Source organism: Ceratotherium simum, chromosome 10 (assembly GCF_057802395.1).
Source record: "Ceratotherium simum simum isolate JZ-2026a chromosome 10, ASM5780239v1, whole genome shotgun sequence".
Lineage (NCBI taxonomy): Eukaryota > Metazoa > Chordata > Mammalia > Perissodactyla > Rhinocerotidae > Ceratotherium > Ceratotherium simum.
This window is the reverse complement of record NC_141909.1, coordinates 82578287-82598071: the sequence shown is the minus strand read 5'-3', so window position 1 is coordinate 82598071 and position 19785 is coordinate 82578287. Positions and strand designations below refer to the sequence as shown.

Here is a 19785-nt window from a genome sequence, read left to right as displayed (position 1 = left end):
TTTTCAGTGTTAAAAGTTTATAGGGTAAATAGAGTGGTGGAAAGGAGATGATGGAGGTGAGAATATACTGCATATTACTGAAAATTGGAGAATTACCTTTTTATATTGCAAGAAGTTCACATGTGAAATATATGAAATGATTAGTGAATGAGAGAAGATCACAGAATGGATATCAAAGTATTCCTGGATGTTAGATAAGAATCATTCTCATTTAGGATAAAAAAGAAAGTAAAAGTACCTTTAAAAAATTCTTCAATTAGAATAACATAAAAAATCATACTGACATTTGTATTCTTTTTCTTTTTTCCATCTCTTAACAGGTTCTTTGGCATGGACACAGGTTCAGTAGGAGGATTAGAATTGACTGATAAGACTCCTGTTTTATTAGGGAGTACGGCCATGGCAACTAGTCTCACGAATGTAGGAAATTCATTTAGTAGTCCATCTAATCCTTTAGTTTCTAGATCTAATAAATTTCAAAACTCATCAGTGGAAGATGATGATGATGTTGTTTTTATCGAACCTGTACAACCTCCGGCACCTTCTGCACCAGTGGTAACTGATCCAAGAAACATAACATTTACATCATCAAAAAATGAAGAACTACAAGGAAATGATTCCAAAATTCTTCCTTCCTCAAAAGAGTTGGCTTCTCAGAAGGGAAATATAAGTGAGACAATTGTCATTGATGATGAAGAGGACATAGAAACAAATCAAGGGCAAGAGAAAAATTCCTCCAATTTTATTGAACGGAGACCTCCTGAGACTAAAAACAGAACCAATGATGTGGATTTCTCTACTTCCAGTTTTTCAAGAAGTAAGGTAAATGCAGGAATGGGTAATAGTGGTATCACCACAGAACCAGACTCTGAAATTCAGATTGCTAATGTTACAACCTTAGAAACAGGTGTAAGCTCTGTGAATGATGGCCAATTAGAAAATACTGACGGGCGAGATATGAACTTAATGATTACACATGTAACATCACTGCAGAATACCAACTTGGGAGATGTCTCTAACGGACTGCAGTCAAGTAATTTTGGTGTTAATATACAAACATACACCCCATCTTTGACTTCACAGACCAAGACTGCAGTAGGACCTTTTAATCCTGGTAGAATGAATGTGGCAGGAGATGTATTTCAGAATGGAGAATCTGCAACTCATCATAATCCTGGTAAGCAGTAAGTCATCTACTACCCCATATAAATGAATTTGAACTTTGGCTGATTCTTTTTTATTGTAGTAATTGGTGCTACCTTAGTTAGTTTTATTCATGTAAGATATATTTATTTTATTGACTTTTAAGTTTGAAATTTTAGCTAATAAGAGATGTCAAACCATGTAGAGTATTTCTCTGCAGATTATTAGAAAATTAACCACAAAAATTTAGATCTAAAGAATTTTTAAGAATACTCTTTACATTCACCACCACTAAAGTCTAACAATTTGATATCTTATCTGTCATATACTCATTTTTTGTTAATATATTTTTAGTAGTATTGTTTTAATATGTAAATAGAGAATAGTAAGATAAATAGCACACTTAAGGAGCAATATAATATTATATAATAGTTGAGTTTAGATTTGTCTTTACTTTCCCTGTGTTTAATTTTGACTGCCTATCTGATTTTAATTTTTACTTATTAGCATTGTATTACTTTTCTTTTTAATATTTGAAGCTTGGTAAATTTCTTGACGATTTGAAGAATTTTTCTGTGGGCAGCTTTGCTCTGTGAAAACATTAAAATAGGGAAGTTATAAGAACTCTGTGGCTTTTTCATGACCATGTCTATGTCCCTTTTCCTTTCACCTCTGCCCCCAAGCCTGTCTGTCTACCTCTGTCTTTCTCATATCCCTCTCTCTGTGTCTGCTTCATTCTTTCATCATTTTAGGCTCGTTAGCAACTTTATCAGCCTAGGAATTGTGGAGAATATTAAGAAATGACTAAAACCTAGTAAGTGTAGAATGCTCTATGAAATGCTAATCATTTTTATTTTTTAGTTATTCTTTTGGTTACGAGATTCATGTCTAATTATTGAAGAATGTTTGGAAAATCTATAATTAAAAAATGAAGATGGGGCCAGCCTGGTGGCATAGTGGTTAAGTTTATACACTCTGCTTCTGGTGGCCCAGGATTCACAGGTTCGGATCCTGGGTGCGGACCTATGCACCGCTTGTTGAGCCATGCTCTAGTGGCGTCCCACATAAAGTAGAGGAAGATGGGTACAGATGTTAGCCCAGGGCCAATCTCCCTCAGCAAAAAAGAGGAGGATTGGCAACAGGTGTTAGCTCAGGGCTAATCTTCCTCACAAAAAAGAGGAAAAAAATCCCTTATAGTCTTATTAACTAAAGATTACCACTGTTAATACTTGGAGTCAGTCCTTTTGCTTTGTATTTTTTAACTTGGTTGAAATGCAACTCTGTATAATTTTGCTTCCTGTTTTCTCCTGATTTAATATTACATTGTATTTTCTCATACCTTTAACATTATACACAAAAGTTTTAATGGCTGCACAATGGGTCTGTATATACGATTCCCATGTGTGGCTTTTACAGTTGTTTCCTATATTTTGGTATTTGCAGATCTATGATGAACATATTTGTTCAAATTTTTTTTTTTTTAAGATTTTATTTATTCATTTTTCCCCCCAAAGCCCCAGTAGATAGTTGTATGTCATAGGTTCACATCCTTCTAGTTGCCGTATGTGGGACTCGGCCTCGCGTTGGACGGAGAAGTGGTGCCTTGGGGCGCGCCCGGGATCCGAACCCGGGGCCGCCAGCATCAGAGCGCGCGCACTTAACCGCTAAGCCACGGAGCCGGCCCTCAAATTTCTGATTATTTCTTTAGAGTATATTCCTTGAAGTGAAATTAGTGGGCCAAAGGATATCACTACCCCTGTCCCTCCAAAGATTTTTGGTTTAAAAAATATATCTGATTTATAGTGATTTTGAAAGAAATATATTCCTTATTTCTCAGTTTTTTTTTTTTTTTTTTTTTTTTTTTTAAAGATTTTATTTATTTTTTCCCCCCAAAGCCCCAGTAGACAGTTGTGTGTCACAGCTGCACATCCTTCTAGTTGCTGTATGCGGGACGCGGCCGCAGCATGGCCGGAGAAGCAGCGCGTCGGTGCGAGCCCGGGATCCGAACCCGGGTCGCCAGCAGTGGAGCGCGCTCACTTAACCACCAAGCCACGGGGCCGGCCCGATTTCTCAGTTTTGAAAATTTCTTATGCTCTCCAAGACCCTTTCCACCTATATGTGTATATATATATTTGTAGTAGGTCAGTGCATGTGTGGGATGTATGTGTGAGTTTGTATGAGTGTTTCTAAGTTGTGGAAATATATTGTCATATTGCCTTCCACAAGTTCTTACCAATTTATACTACTACCAGCTGTATATTAGAGTGTCTTTCATTGTAAACTTATGGATCACATAAAAGTTTAAGAAATGATAATGCTCAAATTAGTTTCAAAATAACTACTTTATCTTTCTTGTAATTATAAATGTATTAAAAACCTAAGAGTATGAAAAAGAAAATATTCAGTCTCACCATTGAGAATGGTACATTTAATTCTAACCTGAGATCATAATATAATATAGTTTTGCAAACTCTCCCCTCTTGCTCCCTTTAAGAGGATATGTATCTTGGGATACTTATTTCTTAAGGAATATTGCTCGGTCAAAGGGATATGTTATAAGAATTGTGTTCCTGTTTACTCAGACTCTTAGACAAGGGAATGTAAAGTACTCATCAGAAAAACTAAATAAATACACTTCTTACTCTTGCGTTTATGAATTAGACTTGTGTTTGTGTGCTGTTTTTATTTGTAATAGAGAGTTATAAAATCTTGGCTATTTATGCTGCCTCTTGGACTAGTTGTGACTTGGGCAAATTAAAATGCTATCCCTTGATGTCCCTTATAAAATAGAGGGTTTAGATAAAGTGATTAGGTTCCTTCTTATTCCTAAAAGTATTTTGATGTTGGAAAATGAGAAAACTTGAAAGTAGGGGAAATATAAGAGCTGAAATATAGATAAAGAGAGCCATTACATTATTTATATAGGGCCTAAAACTAAGTTGGAAAAAAAAGAAAGTGTGTTTTTCAAAATTAACAGATGTCCTTACGTTTAGATAGGTTCCTTTGAATATAAAGTCAAATAATTAGCCTACAAAATAATCCTAAGGAGCCATTATTTGTGTTGCAAAAAGCTATTCCTTCTAGCATATGTTGGAATATAATTTTTTGGTTGAAGGTCCTTTATAAGATGGAATTGCCAGTTCTTTCGGTGATTTCCTTTCTTTGTGTTCATTAGTAGTTTTACCTATTTATTAAAATTGGTCAGATACCCTGATGATAGCAGAATAGCAGGATCCCGGAATGCACTCTGTTTACTCTGTGTAAAGTGTATACTTTTCTGGAAGGATATTGTGGAGTAAGGTACAATTTGAATAGCAGTGTATGTAGCCCCTTGAAACCATTCGGTTGATAAGACTGGGTCAGAACCCGGAAATTGCCGTCTTGGTAGTAAAGAAGTTTTCCTGAGCTCTGGATGTATTTGTTCTTCTTGTGGAAGGAAAAGAAAATTGTTTTTCAAATGCAAGTGCAGCTTTTCTGTATGGAAGTTTAAAATTCAGAAGACACTAGACAGGAAAAAAATTCTCTTTTTAGAAGAAATTAGAAGCAATGGCTTGAAAGGTTTCAAAATGAAAAAATGTTGTGGTGTTGGTAGTGTGCTGAGAGGCCTGTGGAACAGTAATAGTACTGTAAGCTGGAGACTTCCTGCTAAGTACCAAAGAAGCTTACTATTAAAGAGAGAAAAGATGGGGCCTGCCCCGTGGCTTAGCAGTTAAGTGCGCATGCTCCGATACTGGCGGCCCGGGTTCTGATCCCAGGCGCGCACCGACGCATCGCTTCTCCGGTCATGCTGAGGCCACGTCCCACATAAGCAACTGGAAAGATGTGCGACTATGACATGCAACTATCTACTGGGGCTTTGGGGGCAAAAAAAAAAAAGGAGGAGGAGTGGCAATAGATGTTAGCTCAGGGCTGATCTTCCTCACAAAAAAAAAAAAAGAGAGAGAAAAGATGAATAACTCTGCATTCTAGTGTTAATGTTAGACATCTTTTATTGCTGAGCTCTGCTGAAACTGCTCGTAGTGGTAGCATAATATGGTGTTGGATTGGTCACATTATGTTGCCTTAACATCATCATTTCTCTGTAACACTCTAATTTCTTTGATATTATGCGGTATATTTAGAGGCCATGGAACTAAACATATATATAGAAAAGCTGTTCTTAAAAAGATGTTTTGAATATAATCATACATAAACTTTATCAGACCTGTATCATATTTGCCAAAGGTTCTGGTTGGTCAAGATTTTGTTATACTTTTATGTTGGTGTGTGTAGTCCTTGCTTAAAGTAATATTCTGTAAATTAATCTTTCCTGTTTAATAACTAACGTCTAATATTTTTTAGTGTTTCCTATATGCTAGTCACTATGGTTTGTTACATGTATTATTTAATGTTATCATTTGTAGGAGGTTGGTACCATTTCCAGTTTAGAGAAGAGTTGGGCACAGAGTTTAAGTAACTTCCTAGTGCAGTAAGTGATGGAGCCTGAGTGTCAGCCAGCCATTCTTACTGCAAAACTTCTGTCCTCTACCTCTTTGCTATACTGCTGCCTTATTAATGTCTTAAACTTGTACAAAATAGGAAGTTAAAACTATTTCTCTGATGTAAATTTCAATGTCTGTAAATACGTGTTTCATTACTCTTTCTTGTGCATTTTGTTTTTAAGATTCTTGGATCTCCCAGTCAGCTTCATTTCCCCGTAATCAGAAACAGCCAGGGGTGGATTCTTTATCACCAGTGGCCTCGCTTCCTAAACAGATTTTCCAGCCTTCTGCCCAACAGCAACCCACTAAACCAGTTAAAGTCACTTGTGCAAACTGCAAAAAACCTTTACAGAAGGGACAGACAGCTTATCAACGAAAAGGATCTGCTCACCTCTTTTGTTCTACCACCTGCCTTTCCTCCTTCTCCCACAAGCCTGCTCCAAAGAAACTCTGTGTTATGTGTAAAAAGTAAGGTTTACCTTTCAACATAATTCCATATGGTTGAATGTTGGTGGTATAAAATGTCTTGAGGTGAATTACTGTGTTTTAAAAATTGGTAAGCTAGTTGTTTGAATCTTAAAGCCAAACTCTTTTGTAATGGCTTTGGAGGGTTCTCTGTCAAGCCCAGGTGGCTTATGATTAAAAGATTTTGCATTTGGATTGGCTTTGGGGTTGATTTAGATACTCTAGGCCCTTTAATTTTGTCTGTAATCTTCACTGAACTTGAATTTGTGAAAATACATACATGCTTACTTACATTATTAATTATAAGAATTTAGTTCTAGCTGGGTCAAATTGTTAAGCAGTTTATATATGACTAGTTCTGTATAGGTCAAATTTTATACTATGTTTATATTCAGATTATTTAAAATTGGCAAGTCTTTGGATTTTATGTGTTTATGTTTGTTTTGAACATTAAGTTATTAGAATACTCAGTGTTTTAAGACTTAGGTACCAGTTTTTGACAGCTTTGGAGAGACGGAATCTTCTCTTCTGCTATTTTTTAGGCCTAGTTTCACTAGTTAAAAGTAAGTGGAATAATGGTATATTATGTGCAAGGTCAAACCAGGTGCATTTTCTGTACCATCTCTTGGAGCAGCCCAAGCTTGTGAAGATATTTTTAGATCTTAAAACTTTGCAAAGGGCTTAGTGCTCTGTACAAGTTTAATGAATTCAATTATTGAAACAATTGTTATACAGTTTTTAGATTGCTTTGTATACTGCGATCTTGAAATTCAGAATTAAGGGAAACTTCAAAGGTTGTCAATATGGTCACTTACTGACATTTCTGATTGCAGTTGGAAAGTTGTATAGAATGGTAGGTGGAGTTATTTTGGGTTATGGGGGTGTATTTAATTATCCTCTGTAGAATGTATGTCATATTCCTGTAACCTAGATATCTCATGATTTCTGCTTACCCGTGGGAAAGGAATAGGTATTGTAAAGTTATACTTCAGTAAATTAGGCCTTGACATTAAACTCAATATAAATAATAACAGCCTTTTTTTCCCCCAATATCCGAAAGCCTTGTTTGAAGATAAATTCGGTAGTGGCAAGGATTTAATAGTATAAAGTAGTCTTGCTTCTCAATCTTCTGTATTCATATTTTATTGCCAAGAGTTTTTAAATAGTAAAAATGCTTTAATGGATCTAAAAATGGTGTTTGATTCCCAGAATTCAATCTATGAAAATTAAGAGTGTCAGTTATTACTCGTGTATTTGATTTATTTTAAAATAGAATTTTACTTAAGTTATTCCTCTCATTTTTCAGAGATATAACTACAATGAAAGGAACCATTGTTGCTCAAGTGGATTCAAGTGAGTCCTTCCAGGAATTCTGTAGTACGTCTTGTTTGTCTCTTTATGAAGACAAGCAGAATCCTACTAAAGGAGCTCTAAATAAATCAAGATGTACAATTTGTGGTAAACTAACAGAGGTTTGTATTTTTGTGCTTTATCACTTAGTTCTAGCTAATGGGAATATTTTTAACTTGAACAGTTATGACATACTTTTTCATCAGTGTATATTTCCTTTTATTTATTTATTTATTTATTTTTCCCCCAAAGCCCCAGTAGATAGTTGTTATGTCATAGTTGCACATCCTTCTAGTTGCTGTATGTGGGACATGGCCTCAGCATGGCCAGAGAAGCGGTGCCTTGGTGCGTGCCCGGGATCCGAACCCAGGCCGCCAGCAGCGGAGCGCGCGCACTTAACCGCTAAGCCACGGTGCCGGCCCATATATTTCCTTAAAAGTGAGAATATATAAAATCTATCTTACCAGTATCCCGTTATGTAATCCCATTCTTCCATAGAGAGAATGATTTAAGAAAAATTAAAATATAGTATTAAGTGACTTTTTTATTGAGGTTGGCAGTACTTCTAGACAAAACCAGAGTGTTTACACAAATAGGCTGATTACACAGGAAAGACAACAATCTTGCTTAAGAAGTAGAACAAGTGGAGGGAATATTTTTTGATAAACTTCACATTGTTAATATGGTATTAAAGTTTTTGCATTTGAGTAAAGAAAAAGAAACCTTGTGTATATATACCTCATTTAAATTATTTATAACATTGGTTCTCTCTCTCCTCCCTTTTCTAGAGCAATGTACTTATAGTTCCTTTTGGATGTCTAAAGATTTCCAGTCTGTTCAAAACTAGCACTATCCAAACTGGATTTTTTCCTATAAGTTTTAGATACCTCTAGAGAAGTTTGTAGTGATGTCACTGGTGGTTCCCTTCCCTGCCCCCTGGGCCATATGTGTATTCCTTGTGTGTATAAAAATAGTTCAAAGAATAGTGAAAATGTACTTTGTCTTTCCTTTTCCATAAAGAAACCTTCCACTGAGAAATTATTGAGGCATTCTCTTTCTGTTGGAGCACCTTGTTATTTAGCTACTTGTCATACTCATTTGTTTTTTAAAATTTTACTTGTTCTTTTTCTTTTAGATTCGCCATGAAGTTAGCTTTAAAAATATGACTCATAAGCTGTGCAGTGACCACTGCTTTAATAGATACAGAATGGCCAATGGTTTAATAATGAATTGCTGTGAACAGTGTGGAGAGTACTTGCCCAGCAAAGGTGCTGGAAACAATGTCTTGGTGATTGATGGTCAACAGAAAAGGTTTTGCTGTCAAAGTTGTGTCAGTGAATACAAACAGGTAATTCATGATCCAGTCAAAATTGGCCATTCTTTTGAATGTGTTTTAAATTGCTGTAATAGTTTTACTCTAACAGCATTTATTAGCAAGATTTATCTTGGAATCTCATTTAATTCCATTATTGTCTTCACATGTTGGAAATGACATATCTCAAATGAATATGTGTAGATTATTGGAAATAAACTTGTGATTTTATATATAAAGGTAGATGCTACCAGAATGCTTCCTCTTTTGAATTTTCTTTGGGTAATGGAGAGGGGTTACAAATATGGCTTTTCAAATTGCTTAAGCTGAGCTTAGGAATGGTTATCTTTTTTTTTTGTTGTTTTTATTCTTTGTGAAGAAGTTCGGCCCTGAGCTAATGTCTGCCAATCTTGCTCTTTTTTTCTTTCTTTCTTTTTTTTTTTTTTTTGCTGAGGAAGACTGGCCCTGGGCTAACATCCATGCCCATCTTCCTCTGCTTTATATGGGACGCCGCCACAGCATGGCTTGACAAGCAGTGCGTCAGTGTGCGCCCGGGATCCGAACCAGCGAACCCCGGGCTGCCACAGCGGAACGCGTGCACTTAACCACTTGCGCCACTGGGCCGGCCCCGGTTATCTTATTTATATTTCAATTTTAAGGTTAATTTCAATTTTAAGGTCTTTTTTATTTAGTTTATTTTTGAGTTTATCCATATGGTTCAAAAGTAAAATGTGCATAAAAAGATATACTTAGAGAAGTCCAGCTCTCATTTCTATCTTCTCTTCTTGGTTCCTACTCATCCTTTATAGGTATCGATTTTCATTTCTTACTATTTTATGTTTTCTGTTCTTTCTGAAAAATTAAATACATAATTCATTCTTAGTTTCTCTTTTTTCTATTTAAAGGTGGCATACTGTATGTACTATACTGCATCTTCCATTTTTCACTTCACAGCGTATTTTGGAAATCATTCCTTATCAGTGTATGTAGACCTTCCTCGTTCTTTTTATGGCTGCATTAGTTAAATTTTCAGGAATTCCGTGAGCCAGTTGTTAAAAACGCCCATTGTGAAAAATTAAACTATAGAAGCTGGATAAATTATATTTATATCAGTCTGCTAGGGCTGCTATAGCAAAATTGAAGACTGGAGGGTTCAAACAACAGAGATTTGTTTTCTCATAGCTCGGGAGGCTAGAAGTCCAAGATCAAAGTGCCTTTCTGGGTTGGTTTCTGGTGAGGTCGCTCTTCCAGGCTTGTAGATAGTCTCCTTCTTGCTGTGTCCTCACATGGTCTTTCCTCTGTGTGCAAAAAGAGAGAGACAGAGATCTCTGGTATCACTTTCTCTTCTTACAAGGGTATCAGTCCTATCTGATTAGGACCTCACCCTTAGGACTATATTTAACTTGAACTGCTTTCCTCAAGTCCCTATTCCAAATATAGGCTCTTAGGGAGTTAGAGCTTCAAGATAGGAATTTTGGGGGGACACAATTCAGACCATAACTATATTGAAAACAAATAAAACAACACTCAAAACTTAACACTTCCTAATTATTTTATTACATTTTAATATTACCTGTGCTCTTAAGGTTATTTACATCTCTTGTATTTGTATGATGGAAATAGTATGTGTAGTGGTGTGCTTCTGTGCATCTCTTACCAATTTCATGGTTTAGTTTCTTCTTGGTAGCCTGAAAATAGCCATAGTGGGAGTATTTTCACAGCAAATGCTACAAATTATCATGCATTCCCTCACCTCCCAAGAGCTAGTGCTTAACCATATACAAGAGAACACTGGGCTGTACAGTAGTTTTTTGGATCACTTTGCTGTTGATTTTGCTATTAGTTTTGAAATCAGAAAATGAGTTCTCCAACTTTGTTCTTCTTGTTCAAGTTCATTCGGATATTGTGGACCCATTCCAATTTTATATGAATTTAAGGATTGGCTTTTCCTTTTCTGCAGCAAAGGCTATTAGAATTTTGATAATTGTTGCATTGATTCTGTAGATTGCTTTGGGTAGTGTTGACATTTCAGCAGTGAACATGAGATGTCTTCCCATTTATGGTCCTTCAGCAGTCTTTTGTAGTTTTAAGTGTACAAGTCTTCACCACCTTGGTTATATTTATTCCTAGGTATTTTCTTCTTTCAGGGACTTTTGTTAATGGAATTGCTATACTAATTTCTTCTTCAGGTTTTACATTGCTAGTGTTTAGAAATGCAACTGATATGTGAGTATTGATCTTGTACCCTGCAACTTAGTTGAATTTGTTAGCTCTAGCAGCTTTATTGTGGATCCCTTGGGATTTCCTCTATATGTCATCTGCAAATAGTGATAATTTTACTTCTTCCTTTCCAATTTGAATGCCTTTTATTTCTTTTCGCTAATTGTTCTGGCTAGAACTTTCACTATTATGTTGAATAGAAGTGGCAAAAGTGGACATCCTTGTCTTGTTCCTGATCTTATAGGAAAAGCTTTGTGTCTTTCACCATTGAGTGTGATGTTAGCTGTGAGTTGTTCATAAATGGCTTTTATTATGTTAAGGTAGTTTTCTTCTATTCCTAGTTTGTTGAGTATTTTTTATCATAAAAGGGTGTTGGATTTTGTTGATAATTTTCTTCATCATTTGAGATTATCATGTGGTTTTTACCTTCGTGCTATTCATGTGGTGTATTACATTGCTTATCCTACATTGAACCACTCTTGCATTACTGGGGTAAATCCCACTTGGTTATTGTGTATAATACTTTTGATGTGCTGCTAAATTTGGTTTACTAATATTTTGTTCTGGATTTTTGTATATATATTTATAAGGGATATTGATCTGTAATTTTTTTTGTTGTGATGTTTTTCTATCTTTGGAATCAGGGTAATGCTGGCTTAGTAGAATAGGGATAGGAAGTGTTCCATCCTGTTCTGACTTTTGGAAGAGTTTGAAAAGAATTTGTTAGTTCTTTAATGTTTGGCAGAATTCACCGGTGAAGTCATTTTGTCCTGGGATTTTCTGTATTGCAAGGTTTTTGATGACTGATTGAATCTCTTTAGTTTTTACAGGTCTGTTGATATTTTCTCTTTCTTCTTGAGTCAGTTTTGGTGGTTTGTGTGTTTTAAGGAATTTGTCTATTTCATCTAGATTATCCAAGTTGTTGGTATATTAATTGTTCATAGCATTTTCTCACAATCCTTTTTTTTCAGGAATGTCCGTAGTATTGTCCCTGCTTTCATTTCCTTGTTTTGTTCTTTGTATCTTTCGTTTTTCTTAGTCTAAACTAAACGGTTTGTCGACTTTTTTGATCTTTTCAAATGACCAACTTTTGGTTTCATTGATTCTTCTATTTTTCTATTCTCTATTTTATCTCCACACTAGTCTTTATTACAGATCTTCCTTGACTTACGATGGGGTTATGTCCTGATAAACCTATCATAAGTTGAAAATGCATCTAATAAACCTAATACACTGAACATTATAACTTAGCCTAGCTTGCCTTAAACGTGCTCAAAAGACTTAACATCAGCGTATGGTTGGGCAGAATCATCTAACACAAAGCCTATTTTATAAGAATGTGTTGAATATTTCATGTTAATTTCTTTCTTTCTTTGTTTCTTTCTCTCTTTGTTTCTCTCTCTCTCTCTCTCCTTTCTTTGAGGAAGATTGGCCTTGAGCTAACATCAATGCCAATCTTCCTCTTTTTTGTATATGGGACACCACCATAGCATGGCTTATTGAGTGATGTATAGGTCTTCACCAGGGATCCAAACCTCCGAACCCTGGGCCACCGAAGCAGAGCCCGAGAACTTAACCGCTACGGCGCTGGGCTGGCCCCTCTTGTAATTTCTTGAATACTCTATTGAAAGTGAAAAGCAGAAGGGCTGTATGGGTACAGAATGGTTGTAAGTGTACCCATTGTTTCCCTTTGTGATCTCGTAGCTGACTGGGAGCTACGGCTCGCTGCCACTGCCCAGCATCAGGAGAGTGTTGTGCCACATATTGCTAGCCTGGGAAAAGATCAAAATTCAAAATTTGAACTATGGTTTCTATTGAATGCATATTGCTTTTGCACCATCATAAAGTCAAAAAATCCTGAGTCGAACCATCGTGAGTTGAGGACTGTCTGTATTTCCTTTCTTCTGCTAGCTTTGGGTTTAGTTGTCTTTTTCAGTTTATTTAAGATGTAAATTAGGATATTGATTTAAGATCTTCTTTTTAAAAATAGGTATTTATAATTATAAATTTTCCACTGGTTATTGCTTGCGTTGCACCCCATCATTTTTGGTATTTTGTGGTGTTTTGCTTTCATTCATCGAAGTATTTTTAAATTTCCCTTGTGATTTTTTTCTTCCACCCACTGCTTAAGAGTGTGTAGTTTAATATCCTTGTATTAGTGAATTTTCCAGTTTTTCTTCTGTTGTTCATTTTCTAGTTTCATTCTATTATGATTCAAAAAGATTTCTCTGTGTGATTTCAATCTTTATAAATTTATTGAGACTTTTTTGTGGCCTAACATATGGTCTATCCTGGAGAATATTTCTTTTCTTTTTTTTTTTTTTTATAATTTTATTTATTGATTTCTTTTTCCCCAAAGCCCCAGTAGATAGTTGTATGTCATAGTTGCACATCCTTCTAGTTGCTGTATGTGGGACGTGGCCTCAGCATGGCCGGAGAAGCCGTGCGTCAGTGCGCGCCCGGGATCCGAACCTGGGCTGCCAGCAGCAGAGCATGCACACTCAACCGCTAAGCCACGGGGCCGGCCCTATCCTGGAGAATATTTCATGTGCACTTGAGAAGAATATTTATTCTGCCGTTGTTGGGTGGAGTACTCTACATGCTAGTTGTTTTATGGTGTTACTCAAATCCTGTATTTAATCATTGAAATTCTGTCTAGATGGTCTATCCATTATTGAAAGTGGTGTATGTATTGGATTCTCTAACTGTTATGTAGAATTGTCTACAATATTGTTTATAGTTGTTATATCTTCTTGATAAATTTACCCTTTTATCAGTATATATTGTTTTTCTTTGTCTCTTGTAACAGTTTTTGACTTAAAGTTTATTTTGTTTGATATAGTCTAACAGCTTCAGCTTTCTTTTAGTTACTATTGGAGTATCTTTTTCCATCATGTCGCTATTTGTAATTTTGGATGTAAAGCGAATCTCTTGGAGACTGCATATATAGTTGGATCATTTTTTATTTCCGTTCTACCAGTCTCTTCCTTTTGATTGGAAAATTTAATCCATTTACATTTAAAGTTATTCCTGATGAGGAAAGATTTATTTTTGCCATTATTCTTTTTGGTTTTTTATATGTCTAATATCTTTTTTGTAACTCAGTCCCTCCATTACTGCCTTTTTTTATGTTTAGTTGATTTTTTTTAATGAATTGTTTTGATTCCCTTCTCATTTCCTTTTGTGTATAATTTTTAGATGTTTTCTTTGTGTTTACCACGGGGATTACATTTAACATCCTAAGTTTATACCCATCCAATATGACTTGATAATAACTGGCGTTTAAAAACTCTGCTCCTATATAGCCCCACTCCCTTTGTGTTTTAATAAGTTACATCTTAAACATTGTGTGCCTAATAACATAGATATACAGTTATTTTTTGTGCATTTGTCCTTAAAAATATGTAGGAAATAAAAAGCGAATTTACAAACCAAAAAAACAATAATAACTGCATTTTATATTTGCTTATGTAATTACCTTTACTAAAGATCTTTATTCCTGGGGCTGGCCCCATCGCTTAGCGGTTAAGTGCGCGCGTTCTGCTACTGGCGGCCTGGGTTCGGATCCCAGGCGCGCCCTGCTTGTCCAGCTGTGCACCGCTTGTCCAGCTGTGCTGAGGCAACGTCCCACATACAGCAACTAGAAGGATGTGCAACTATGACATACAACTATCTACTGGGGCTTTGGGGAGAAAAAGGGAAAAAGAGGAGGAGGATTGGCAATAGATGTTAGCTCAGGGCCGTTCTTCCTCAGCAAAAAGGGGAGGATTGGCATGGATGTTAGCTCAGGGCTGGTCTTCCTCACACAAAAAAAAGATCTTTATTCCTTCATTCTGCTTGAGTTATTGTCTAGTTACCTTTCATCTCAGCGTAAGTCTTTTTGAGTATTTAGCATTTCTTGTAGGGTAGGTTTAGTGGTAACAAATTCCCTCAGCTTTTATTTGGATATGTCTTTATTTCTCTTTCATGTTTGGATAATAGTTCTGCTGGACATAGTATTCTTGTTTGAAAGTTTTTTTCTTTCAGCCTTTTCCACATGTTGCCCCACTGCCTTTTGGCCTCCATGATTTATGATGAGAAATTGGTGGAAAATCTTATTGAGGATTCCTTGTACTTGACAAATAGCTTCTCTCTTGCTGCTCTCAAGATTCTGTCTTTTAAGTTTGATTATAATGTGTTCTGTTGTGTCTTTCTCTGAGTTTGTCCTGCTTGTAATTTGTTTTGTGTCTTAGCTTTGTAGATTTGTGTCCATTATCAAATTTGTGAAGTTTTTAGCCATTATTTCTTCAAATAATCTTTCTGTCTTATTCTGTCTGTTCTTCTTCTGGGACTCTCATAATGCACATGTTGATCTGCTTGATCTGTCCCATAGGTCCCGTAGGCTTTGTTCACTTTTCTTGATTCTTTTTTTTGTTCTCCTCAGACTCCGTAAGTTCAGTTTTGGCCTTGTTACTGCTAGTTGTGGTGAGAGTCTTGACTCTCTCTACTAGTTCTCATATTGAGGGGGTAGGTGGATAGGGTACCTTGTTACTTCCTGATGGGGTAGAAGTTCAGGCTCCCTACTTGGCCTTTTCTGACATCACCCTGGCTGGGTTGCTGGGGTGGGGCACCTTATTGCAACCCGGCCAAGATGGAAGACTAGGCCCTCCACTTGGCCTTTTCTGGTGTGGGTGAGGTTAGTGCTACATTTTTTTCTGTGGTGTTTGGATGACGGAGAGGGGCTATTGTCTAAAAGTTTTCTGCCTTCCTAAGCTGTCATTCCATTTGTATTTCTCTTATAGGTATGTCATTTCTCTTGCTGGTTTCAAGATTTTTTTCTTTGTCTTTATTTTTATTAAAATTTTAATTTCATTATTTTATTAATTTTTTTCAGAAATTTGACTGTGATGTATTGTGGTGATTCTTTCAGTTTTTCCTTCTTAGAGCTTGCTCAGCTTCTTCTATCTGTTAGGCTTCTCTTTTAATTTACAGTGTTTTCACATATTTCTTTGAGTACTTTTTCAGCCGTGTCCTCTTTACCCTCTCCCTCTGGGACTCTAATGACATGCAAGTTACATCTTTTGTTATAGTCCTGCAGATCCCTGAGTCTCTGTTCTTCTTTATTTTTCCCTCCTAGTCTGTTTTCTTTCTATTCAGATTGGATAATTTCTATTTTCCCTTTCACTTGTTCTTTCCTCTGTCTTCTCCATTCTGCTCCTGGTTCCATCCATTGGGGTTTTTGTTATTGTTGTTACCTGTTTTTTACTAATACTTAATTTTTTAGAACAGTTTCAGTGTTACAGAAAAATTGAGCAGATAGTACAGAGTTCTCATGTTAAAACCTCTCCTCATTTCCCTTTTTATCGACACCTTAAATTAGCATAATACATTTGTTACAATTAATGAACTGATATTGATATATTATTATTATGTAAAGTCCATAGTTTATTTGGATTTCCTTAATTTTTACATAACATCCCTTTTCTGTTCCAGGATCCCATCCAGGATAACTACATTATATTCAGTAATTCTGTCACATTAGGCTTCTCTTGGTTGTGACATTTTCTTAAACTTTTTTTGCTTTTGATAACCTTGACAGTTTTTAGGAGTCAGGTATATTGTAATATGTCCCTCTATTGGAATTCATATGATGTTCTTTTTTCATCATCAGACAGACTGGGGCTATGGGTTTTTAAGAGGAAGATCACAGAGGTGTTTACCTTTCACACTTTTGCCCTTTTCATCACATAACAAGGGTACATCTATCAATGTGATTTATGACTGTTGAAATTGATTACCTTGCTGACGTAGCGTTTGCCAAGATTCTCCATTGTAAAGTTAACACTTTCCTTTACCCTCCCACCCCCAACCCCATTTCCCTGTTGTACTCTTTGGAAGGAAGTCACTCACTCTTTTAAGGGTAGAGCACATAGATACTTGAAATTTTTCTGCATAGGAGATTTGTCTGTTCTCCTATACTTAAGAATTTATTCAGTCATTTATTAATAGCTGTGTGGACTCATGGATCTTTATTTTATACTTTAGGTTGTGATTCAGTACTCCTTTATTTATTTTGTTGCTCAAAATTTTCTGGCTTTGGCCATTGGGAGCGTTTTCACTGTGGTCTTTTGACATATCTCATTCACTGATTTTTTAAAAAAAATTTCTGTTATTGGTTTTTTTTCAGTCCTAGAATTTCCATTTGGTTCTTTATATCTTCTGTTTCTTTGGTGAGGATTTTTATTTTTTCATTAAGTGTGTTTTTATTCCTTGTTGAGGCATTTTTATTATGACTGCTTTAAAAATCTTTGTCAGATAGTCCTAACATCTCTACGCTTTTGGTATTAGCATTGTTGATTGTCTCTTCCATTTAAATTGTTGTTGTTCTAGTTTTTGGTAGGATAAGTGATTTTTTTCATTGATACCTGGACGTTTTGGGTATTATGTTATGACACTCTGGATCTTATTTATTTATTTATTTATTTATTTATTTTTTGTGAGGAAGATCAGCCCTGAGCTAACATCCATGCTAATCCTCCTCTTTTTGCTGAGGAAGACTGGCTCTGAGTTAACATCTATTGCCAATCCTCTTCCTTTTTTTCCCCCAAAGCCCCAGTAGATAGTTGTATGTCGTAGTTGCACATCCTTCTAGTTGCTGTATGTGGGACACGGCCGCAGCATGGCCGGAGAAGCGGTGTGTCGGTGCGCACCCAGGATCCGAACCCGGGCCGCCAGTAGCGGAGCGTGTGTACTTAACTGCTAAGCCACGGGGCCGGCCCTCTGGATCTTATTTAAACCTTCTTCTTTAGCTAGCTTTGTTTGACACTGCCTGGCAGGGGAAGGAGGGCTCGAGCTCATTATTACTAGGTTGATTTAGAAGTCCAGGCTCTCCACTTGGCCTCTGTTGATACCCATGGAGGGGAGAGGAGCTCCTTGTTATTGCTGGGTGAGTGTGGAGTTCCAGCTCCCCTCTACACTTCGACTGATTCCACCCTGACTGGGAGGAGTAGGGAGTATCTCCTTACTGTGCTCCATAGAGCCTCCACTGACACCAAATGATTCCACTCTAGTGGATATGGAAAATAATCTTTGTACTATCATTAAATAAAATAAAAATTATTTAAAAATAGTTTCATGCTTTAAAATATTACTTTCATATGTTTTATAATTCGCATACTGTGTGTTCATAATTTATAAGTAAATAAATGAGAAATCATGCATACGTGTTACTGATAAAGGACGCAATCAGACACGTCTGGAGGCCACTACCCAAGGTGTTCTAGTGAATATCTTCTGTTCCTGTAGCCTGGGAACTAAAATTGTATGGTGATCTTTTCTTGACTCTGCCCTCCCCTCATCTTTTGACCTGTCTTTCTAACATTTAACAGGGCTACCATTATTGTTTATCTATGTTCCCATTGCTTAATTAGTTTCTGGAGTATATTGATACAGGTAATTAATAATCTAGATCCTGGCAGTGGAGACTGTATAATGTTTAACACTTGTCTTTCAGTATTTTCCATTTTCATCTGTAGTATTTTGACTTTCATGGAAAGCAGGACGCTTTCTGCAAAGAGTAAGAATGTGCTGGAACCTATCGTGTTTTATTTATTTATTTTTTTAATTTAATTTAGTTTTATTTTTTTTTGTGAGGAAGATCAGCCCTGAGCTAACATCCATGCCAGTCCTCTTTTTGCTGAGCAAGACAGGCCCTGAGCTAACATCTATTGCCAATCCTCCTCCTTTTTTTTTTTTTTTTTTCCCCTTTTTCTCCCCAAAGCCCCAGTAGATAGTTGTATGTCATAGTTGCTGTATGTGGGATGCCGCCTCAGCATGGCCGGACAAGCAATGGGTCAGTGCACGCCCGGGATCCGAACCCGGGCCGCCAGTAGCGGAGTGTGCGCACTCAACCGCTAAGCCACGGGGCCGGCCCCGTCATGTGTTTTAAAAAGATTTCCCTAAACAACGTATATGCAGATGATGAAAATTGTAACTGTGTAATCTCCAAATCGTGTAATTTAGAAGACTTTGAGATATCATGAGAAGTATTATTAATAGACTTTAATGAGATCTTAGAATACATTATCATCTAAGAGAAATAAGAGATTTTTTGCAAGGTCCACTTAGAGGTGAGTCAAATCTAAGGGTCTATTTTTAATTCCTTACCACGTTATTATATTATTGTTTTATCATTAGGTGATGTTCTTCTATACGATAATCAAAATTATATATTAATTTTTCTGTAAGTTGGGCAGTAGCATTGGGAATAGGACAGATAGGCATTGTTAAAAGTTGGAATGAGTTTGTAAGTCACAAAACAGGCAATTAAGAATCAACTTTAACAGATTGCTTATTTACCTTTCAATTTAGCAGAGATTTTTTTTTTATGTTTTTATATGGTTTTTTAAAGATGGTTTTACGAAGTCTTTTAAAATCTTTTTTTAGGTAGGTAGCCATCCAACCTTCCTGAAGGAGGTTCGAGATCACATGCAGGACTCTTTCTTAATGCAGCCTGAGGTAAGCAGGAATGTAACTGGGGTTAAGGCCCCGATAATTTTATGCACTGCTACTCTCTTTATTATGCATCTGAAAGATCATGGGAATTTTCAAGTATATTAAAATTTATGAACTTAAAATGTGTCCGATGATTGTTTTCTTACTTTATCTCTAAGACACAGACAGACTTTTATTTCACTAAAGATTACATATATTTTCTTGTGATATGCTCATTTGCTTTTAGGTATTTATGTTGTTAAAAAATTATTTTCAGATATAATTTTTTAATGCATAGTACCTTGTCCACAATAGGCATTTAATTATAGGATATAAAAGTGT

The 19785-nt window shown here is 36.1% G+C and overlaps 1 protein-coding gene across 3 annotated transcripts in view; it reads left to right on the top strand.

The window, feature by feature from the left end:
* The window catches only part of ZMYM2 (zinc finger MYM-type containing 2), a 104504-nt gene that overhangs the window by 28869 nt on the left and 55850 nt on the right, over nucleotides 1-19785 (top strand). The window contains exons 3-8 of one of the 3 annotated variants that reach the window (XM_087436339.1): nucleotides 321-822; nucleotides 1084-1177; nucleotides 5807-6092; nucleotides 7396-7561; nucleotides 8575-8787; nucleotides 19396-19467. In XM_087436339.1, coding sequence (XP_087292465.1) covers nucleotides 331-822; nucleotides 1084-1177; nucleotides 5807-6092; nucleotides 7396-7561; nucleotides 8575-8787; nucleotides 19396-19467 — 1323 coding nt within the window. In that variant the 5' untranslated portion in view covers nucleotides 321-330. Of the gene's footprint in view, nucleotides 1-318; nucleotides 1178-5806; nucleotides 6093-7395; nucleotides 7562-8574; nucleotides 8788-19395; nucleotides 19468-19785 lie in introns of all 3 variants that reach the window. The other 2 variants (XM_087436340.1, XM_004435238.3) reach the window with 2 other exon arrangements.